This window comes from Cariama cristata, unplaced genomic scaffold (assembly GCF_000690535.1).
Source record: "Cariama cristata isolate BGI_N322 unplaced genomic scaffold, ASM69053v1 scaffold6953, whole genome shotgun sequence".
Lineage (NCBI taxonomy): Eukaryota > Metazoa > Chordata > Aves > Cariamiformes > Cariamidae > Cariama > Cariama cristata.
Window position 1 is genome coordinate 66,564 of NW_009610105.1, and position 8,834 is coordinate 75,397.

The 8,834-nt window shown below is 40.6% G+C and overlaps 1 protein-coding gene across 1 annotated transcript in view; it reads left to right on the forward strand.

Annotated features, from left to right (window-relative positions):
- The window catches only part of PDLIM5 (PDZ and LIM domain 5), a 72,240-nt gene extending 64,139 nt beyond the window's left edge, over window positions 1-8,101 (forward strand). Inside the window, exons 4-8 of the mRNA XM_009697764.1 lie at window positions 621-650; window positions 5,275-5,292; window positions 5,592-5,764; window positions 7,340-7,376; window positions 8,008-8,101. Of these exons, the coding sequence (XP_009696066.1) occupies window positions 621-650; window positions 5,275-5,292; window positions 5,592-5,764; window positions 7,340-7,376; window positions 8,008-8,101 (352 nt within the window). The remainder of the gene's footprint in view (window positions 1-620; window positions 651-5,274; window positions 5,293-5,591; window positions 5,765-7,339; window positions 7,377-8,007) is intronic.
- The last annotated feature ends 733 nt before the right edge of the window (window positions 8,102-8,834 follow it).

Here is an 8,834-nt window from a genome sequence, read left to right on the forward strand (position 1 = left end):
TAGCATTGTGGGATTTCATATTGATTGTGCATGCTTGGATCATTCCCTTTCCTAAAACGCATGGCTCGGGTTTTTTCCATACGTTTCATGGCTTGCAGTCTCAGTAAAGCTTGCTTCTGTGCTTCTTCGTTTTACGCTAGGCAGGTTAGCTCCTCTGAGAGCAGCAAAAATCCCTGCTGAGGAATGTGCATGCGTTTGGCGTGGTTTTGTGTGTTTCTTTTTTGTTTTTCATCTCGCATAGGGAGAACCTGCAGAAGTAGTTAAGCCTGTGCCCATTGCCTCTGCTGTTGCACCTAAAGTCACTGCCACGGCGAGCGTGGCTTACAATAAGACACCAAGGCCATTTGGAGCCGTAACCTCCTCCAAAGTCACCTCCATCCCATCACCGTCCTCCGCCTTCACCCCAGCCCAGGCGGCGGCTCCGTCCTTGGTGACTGCCGCCCCGGCCCCGTTTGCTGCGCCTGGACTGCATGTTAAAGCCAAGCCTAACGCTGAGCAGCGGTCGCCTGCGCCGAGCGCTGCTAAACCTGCAGTTAATGTCCCACGGCAGCCCGCCACGCACAATGCCGCCCCGAGCGCCTCTGCCGGCGACGGCACCCAGGATGTAGCCGAGGGGCCACGACGAGGATTCAGAGAAACCCAGGGGGAGAGTAAACAGCAAAATGGGTAGGTGGGATTTTTTTTTTTGCTGTGAGGGTCTTTCCTCACAGGAAAAAAGCTGGGCTTGTTTAAGGGATAAGTAAAACACAGCTTGGAGGAGTTGTTTAATCCTCAGACGCGGATCTCTGAGGAAGGACTCGCATCTTAAAAGGGATGCTTCAAAGGGCCAAGCCAGACTTTCAGTGATGATTTTTCTCAGGAGTGACATACTGGTTTATAGAGTGTCACAGCTAAATTGAATCAGGACCACAAAATGCTTTACACAATGCATTGTATCATGATGTGTTCTGGACCTTACAACAAGCCCGGTATTAATTTTGATATCTATGTCTCACTGTGTATTTTGACTCCCGATACGGTGACTGAAAGCAGCAGGCACTCATAAATGCAGAGCAGTCTGTCAAGAAGGGTGAGTAGGTGCTGTGATGGCCCGGAATGAGATGCTCTCAAAGATCAACTGTAGCCCTGGCAAGATCAGTGAAGAAAGGTCCCAGAAGGGAGGCGAAAGGACAGATGTCACATTACTTCTCTTCACAACAAACGAGAAACTTTAAGATGCATTCAAGGAAGCTGGCAGGGTTGAGCAGATTTTTTCTAGCATTATAATGTAAATACCTCAGCTTTAAATGTTAACTTTACCCTAAAAAAGGAACACAGATTTAAAATTTGAGTAATTTTTGTTCTCAAATAGTTGTTTATGTTAAAGTGGATATTGGAAGCCTAACGTTGAAGAGACTGTAAGGCTGCGTAAAAAGGCTTATACTATATCTGATGTAGCATCTAGACTAGTAAACAGTAGATTAGTAAATTAAACTGAGCCCAGCAGCAATCTTGGACACTCAGACCTGCACTGCTGGCCTGGTTCGCAGCAAGCTTTTGCCTGGGGCTGCCTCGGGCTCTCCCAGAAATTCCTGAGCAGGACTTTGGAGCTCCAGCACCCCAGGGACTGGTTCTCAGTGGTTGCTGTGCTGTGGGGAGAGGAGGAGGAGGAGGAGGCTGGGCGTGAGCGGTCCCATGCCAGTTGGCCTCCGTGCCCAGCAGCAGTGTCTGGTGGATTGAATTAAGTCATAAAAAAGGCAGGAGGGGAACTGTAGGTTTCTCTTCCATCTTAAGAACGTAAAACCTGTGCTGAAAACCTAAAAAAATTTCCCATCCCTCAAAGGAAAGGGGCTGGAGGAGTAGGCCTAGTGCCTCTCTCTGGTATTCTCTTAGTATGTAAAGTATGTGAAGGACCCTACAGAAAGGTAAACATCCACATCCACTGAAATATAGAATAAATTGCAGTTTCAGTTGAGCTGCTCATGGGGGAAAAAAAATCTTCTTTAGGTACCTATTCCCTTTTTATTGCAATATGAATATTTTCCATATGTGGACTCATATAATGCAGTCCATATGCATTTTATATCATATCGTTGTCATGGTAACTTCCAGCTCTTTCTTAAACAGCTGGTGGCAGGAGTCCCCGCTGCATGGAAGTGGGATGAAATCAGGAGATCCCAAGGTCTTGCTTGGTGCTGGTAGACTTGCTGAATACACTTTGACAAACCATCTCTTATCATTCCAGGAATGCTCATTTAGGAAATAACTGTGTAAGGACTATTCAAAAGCAGCAATTAGTACTGAAAAAGAGGAACAATAGCAACAAAGAGCAAAAAAAACCAATTCCAGTCTCCTGGAAGGACATGCTGCAGGGGTAGAGTAATCGCTTGACAATCAAGATAGGATGACTGGGTGAGCGCTGTTACATGCCCTGCCTTACAGTTAGGGGATGGATAATACCGACTGAAGAGCAGCACAGCTGAGAGACGAAGAAATCCCTGTCTTGCTGCCAGCCTTGTAGATGGATTTTGGGAAAGTTTGAAAACACTAAGAGCTGTAAAAATCTACTTTTTTTGCCATCTTTCTTGTAATAGTGTGTTGGGCTGTCTAACTATCTTGCAGTCCTGAGGCAGAAAACAAAACCAAGCAAACAAAAGCCCCTAAAGTTGATTATATTGCTCTGCCACTACACTACTTACTTAGTTTTACTTAGAAAAATTACATTTCTACAGTGATGCTTAACTGTCTCCCCATTTAACATGGAATCAATGACATTTATGAAATATCAGAAACATGGAAGTTAGATTCCATTTTGCTTCTGTGCTTTGTATTATTTATTTTCTCAAAAGAAAAAAAGAAAAAAGGCAACTTGTATCTTGTTGATAGGCAGCGCTGCTGAGCAAATGCAGTTCTTCAGACATGCACCGTGTCGTACTTAGAATTTCCTCCCACATTCAGGATACAAACTATTTGCCTTTACTTTAGGATGGGGAAGGAAGTTTTGTTTCCCTTGTTTAGTCCTGGCTTAGAAAGAAAGCGATTTGCCTTCACTAGGCTGCGTGCAGTTACATTTTTATCAAACCTTCTTGCCAACTCTTGCATGAAAACGTGCCTGCTGCTTAAAACAGGTAAGATATCCGCAGACTTCACTCAGTTTAAGCTCAGCTGGGCTAAATTTTTCTCTTGTAGGTTCTCTTGATGATTGTAAGTTTGACATACATAATATATGGTTTTACCAGAGCCTGGATTTGGAAACTCCTGTAATAATTCAAGAAGCAAAGAACGTATTAACATGTCAAATACTTTTTTTTTTTTTTCTTCCCTTGCAGATAACTACAGTGACAAAGTTAGTATGAACAGCACTGGAGTTGAATTATGGTCGTTTTTCCTGTTGGAATAACCAGCATGTATTCTTGTTTTGCAAAATTATAGCTCTCACAGAGTTTTATATTTAAATTTTGCAAAACAGCTTCAGCTTTTCTTAGTAACTTCTTAGTGTAGTTTTGTCTGCATTGGACATGATGTGATCTTGCTTTTCACAGTGTTACATTTTGCAGCTTTTTTTTATTCCACAAAACATTTGTGTGTTGTGTGTATTGATAAATTCTCGGTGTACCTATGGCTAATTGGTGTTGGTAGTACAACTAGTAAATGGTGAAATACAGTATAAAAGCAAAAACGGTTTGAGGACTGTGGAATGAAGGGCCGGATACTGAATTCATACAGCAAAAATAAAAGTAACATCCATATACTGTGATTTGTACGTATTAGGGATGATAAATATGATTGAGGTTTTACTGGCTTGTCTTTTCTCCCCTCGCCTGAAGGCTGAGTTAAGGGAGAGCCTGGCTCAGTCAGTTTTCCTTTGTCTCTGGCACCACCTTGTTGCCTCGCTGAGTCATGACTAGTAGACTTTTAAGCCTTAAAGGGACCAGTAGGATCCACAAGAGAAGGCAGTGGGATATTTTATTTATAATACCACTTTCAACAAATGTGAAAGACTACTTATTTCACTGTGGTAGTTTCTAGAATTCAGTCAACTGCATGTAAATAATTACATTTCCATGTAGTTCCACACCTTTAATTACTGCTTTAATTTTCAGATTTTATTTTTGCTATTAACTGTTCTGATGCTTTACTTTATTTTTCTCCATACTTCTTGTACTCCATCCTGGAAATGCCATTGTCTCTGTTTCTATATCTCTCCCTCTTGTAGTAATTTTGATATGCGATACATGTACTTCACTAATACTGTGTGTCAATAAATTCAATCTTTTAATATAATTTTGTATGATAACTTTCACAGCATTCTTTCAAGTATTAAGTATTCTTTTAAGCTTAAGTATTTACTAATGCATTCCATTGAATGGGCCTAATTCTTACTTGTTGAAAATTAATAATTTACATCATTCTCATTCATATCTCTGGTGAAGAAAGGTGGAAGATATTTCAGACATTAAAAGTACAGTGGGGAAGTATAAAAGTGACTTTTAAAGTTTTGTTGTTTTTTTTTTTTAATTATTAGAATTGTTATGTCTTAGGAGGTAGTTTTGTACAGTTACTCTCCTGTAAATTATGTAAAAATAAATGTACATTTCAAGGGTCTGAAAGATTAATGCTTTGGGATAACAAATGTAGAATTTAGGAGCGTATATAGTATGAATCTTTTTTCCTACACTGATCGGTGCCATTACATGTTCTTTACATCAGTTACTGAAAGCAAAGCTTTAACATCCTATATTCTTGCAAGTCTGTAGTACGGGGATTGATAAGAGCATGTAGGTCCAGATGAAGCCATCGCCCCACTTCTTTGACTCTGAGAGGGTATCCAGCATCGATATCTCCACGTTACGCTCCAGAACATCGCTACCTATGCTTTCAAATGGCCTGGTTTGATCTAGGCTTTGCCAAGCACAAAAACCTTGGCGTGTACTGGGTGGCCCTTGCACGCAGCTAGCGCTTTGCCTCTTGTGAACCAAGGGGAGAATTTGTCGAGGGGCACCTGATCTGAACTAGGTAGATTACCCTGCTTCACCAAAACAAATTCCCCTCTCGTCCCTGTAAGGAAATCACTGTGAGTTTAAGTACGGGAGTTCTGTGCTGTGGTTTTTGTAGTAGAATGAGAATATCACTATTAATTGGATTTCAGTGCCCTTTCCCACAAAACTAATTCAATAGAATAAGTAGCTTCACTTCTGTTTCAACTTTCTGACTTTATTTCTTGTTTTCTTTTTCTCCTTTTCCTGTTCACGCTCGGAAAACTTTCTCTTGCTGACTTACTCTGTCATCTCCAAGGAAAAACCCACCGAAACGGTAAAGGTTTAAACACATAAATGTCTTGATAATACTGTCTTTTACTGTTTCAAATGTTCCAGCAGTGAAACGAGGAAATCGATTGGATTAGAGTAATTACAAAGCTGTGTTTGATTCAGAGAACTGAATCTGTGTTTAGGTGTGCCTATAGAGCTCTCTTCTGCGTATCTGCATCCAAACACAGAAGCTGCCTTTAAATGCTGTGAAAAGTCACGGTTCTGCCCACGTCCTTCTAGCTACCCCAACCCAGGTGGTCTCTGAAGCTTTTTGCTCACTATTCTCTCCTTTTCTCGATGCAGCCCCCCACGGAAGCACGTTGTGGATACCTATACGGAGTTTTACCACACACCCACCCACAGCGATGCCAGCAAGAAGCGACTGATTGAAGACACTGAAGACTGGCATCCCCGGACGGGCACCACCCAGTCCCGCTCTTTCCGCATCCTTGCCCAAATCACCGGCACTGATCATAGTGAGTAGTTTGGTGTAAGCAAAATAAAAGTAATGGCTTGGATAGATAGGTGTTTTTAAAAGCTTAGGGCAGGGGGAAATAGGAAAGGGATTCAGTCACATCTCTTGCGTTTTCACTCTTCAGTAATACATCCAGTAGGCAGAATTTTGGTGAGCTCTTTAAAAGAAAAAAGTCTGGGAAGACTATATTAGGAAAATTTTTTTGAAAAACTCCTGCAATTGCAAAATAGCTCGGGACATATACATCACTGGACATTATTTCTGATTGAGTTGAATATTAATACATTCTAGATAAATCTTAAAATTCCATTTTTACTCCCAAAGATGTTGGCAGATAATTGTTTGCTGTTTCTTTCCCCTTCTGTGTCACCAAAATAGTGACACTCCTGTCCAAATTTAATGTGTTTTCAGGCATGCAGAAAATCTTTGACAGTCATACAAAGGTATGCCATCTGCAATGATTTCACCAATCAGAAGCATAAATCCATAGGTCCTCAGTTTATTCCCAGCTCATGTTTCCATCCTCTGCTTATGCTATGGTGTGATTACATGTGCTGTGGACTGGAGCAGATGATGCAGAGCAGGTCATTCCCAGTCATATAATTTTATGGTAAAGCTTCAATTCCATATTATGCTGTCAGTTATAAATTCCTTGGCTGAGATTGTATAAAAGCCATCAGAAGTGCCGTCAGGAGATTTGAACTCAGTCGTGTTGTTCAGACTGAGGCAGCTAATGTAGAGGTGATTATTTCATTCTTCTGCTTTTCACAGCTAGTGCTACAATAAAAAAGGCAGTGAGGAAGTCGGACACCCTCCCCAGGGGCAGATTTGATTAAATCAGCTATCTATTCTCTGGCAGAATTACTCTAGAAGCCAATGATAACATCTCCCCAAATAAGGATTATTGTCCATGTGTGATAAATATTCTGAACTTGGAGAGTTACCCGATTGTTTTGTGGCCCTGCGTTGCACTAGTCTATTAATGGATCATTGCCTATCTTTGTATTCTCTTCATTAATCTTTGTAAGGGCAGAATATGAGACACAAAGGTCAAATAACATGTCATCCAATACTGATTAAATCATCATGTTGACAAATACTATAAGAAAGTGACTGCAACTAGATTTGCCAAACTTAAAATCAGGGCTGGGGATTTATATTATCCCATGTGCAGTCCTCTAGGACCTCGGTGGGTCACAGGCTGGCTGCAAACAGACACTTGGATTCTCACGTGATACAAACCCACTGGATGTTCATCCAAAAGAAATGCTTCCCAACTTCCATTCATCTTCTCCTTCTCAACTCGCCGTTCTCGGTGCTAACGTGGAGAGTGGGCCAAGGGAAAGGGCAGAGACCGGCAAAGCCACCTTTTGACAATCCTGCTGACAAAGGGGCTCTTGAAGTTTATAGACATATCTGATTTCCACTGGGGACTATTTAGAATCAAGGAGTCCTAATGAGCCTTATTGTGATTTTTCTGCTGTGGTAAATGCATTGGCACAGGGGAGAATCTCAGTGTATGGTGGTATAGTGCCTTCAGTGCCTTAAAAAATAAAAATTTTCTGTTTTCTTGTAGTGAAAGAACCAGAACATGAAGCTGCAAAGAAGTCTAAGTGAGTTGATGTTTTACATTTTTATTAGTTGAATACTTTGCATGCCTTAATTCTTAACTGATAGTGTTTGGTGTGTTTGTGTGACATCTAGGTGTTTTTAAAATGTTGCTTCTTTTTTTGCTTTCTACTTCAGCATGTAAAAATCAAGATCTTTCTCTGCATAGATCAACCTTTTAAAATCTGTTGGTGCAGTCCAGTATTAAAGTTTGTGCAGGAGTTCTGAGACTTTTCGATAAACTTGGACTGGTCTGGTTTTCTGTATGCAGTCAGCTTGTCGACGTGTTTTCCTTTTCCTAAATCTAACCAGGCATTTTTGAGTTGCGAGTGTGGATCAGATTGCAAGGCATAGCTGGAAAGTATTAATGTTCTGGACCGCGAACGAGGGTCAGCTGTCTCCTTGCTTTGGGATAAGCCTTGCTCAAAATGAGGACCAACCAGTGGTTAAATCTAATGGTCTTGCAGTCAGTGGGAGTTTTTCTGACTTTGCTTAACACTGGATCCGAGTTTTTGACACAAGAGGAAGGCAATGTGTGGATAGGAATAGTGCATGGAGATTGCATGCTCGCTTGTGAAACTGCTTAAGACAAACTTTCTTTCTTTCTTATTTTTCTTCTATCGCTTCTTTCCACAGGGAAAAGGTTCCCATGCACGTCTTTAGCCCCAAATATACAAAATTACGTGACTGGCACCATGAAGTCTCAGCACGTGTTCTTAATGTCCAGTGATTTTACCCAAGTTGCAAAAGCAAAATACAAACACTTCCTTCCTTTCTTCTTTTCCATCTGCTTTGCAAAAAAAAAAAAAAAAAAAAAGAAAACAAAAAAAAGAAAACGTATTTCACTAGCCTTACCGCAAGAGAAATTCTAGCCTTTTCTATACTTTTCTAACACTTTCCTACTGATGTGTAAAAAATGAGATGAAAATGTTTTTGTGCTGATCACTAGTTGACAAAAAATACATGTTTAAAACAGAACAACTTGGGTGACTGAATCTCCCAACGTGGGGGAGGAGATGGCTGTTGCAGTTCTTTTTTTGCCTTAAAGGAGTCTTTTGCATTGCTGAGTTTGAGTTACTGTAGGTTGTTAGAAAGCAGAAAATTGTGAACAAAAGAATAAGAAATGCTATTACTTTGATTTTTGGGGCTGGTGGAAGAAGTCTAAGTGGGACTGTATGCACTTATTTCAAACTATTGTACTTACCGGGATAATTGTCTTGGATTTCACTAGATTTTCAGCAGGTCAGTTTTTAGAGTGGTTGTAAATGTTTTACGAAGTACAGCAAGAAGGCAGACTGCTTTTAAGCAAATAAAAAATAAAGTAAAAAATAAAAAAAAATCCCATGTTGTGAATCAAAGTGCAAGCTCAATATGAATATTCTGCTGTTTAGACTAGTAATATGTTCATATTGTGGAAAACTTAAAAAAAAAATTGAGCAGAATGTGGCTGTGTACCTGTAAGA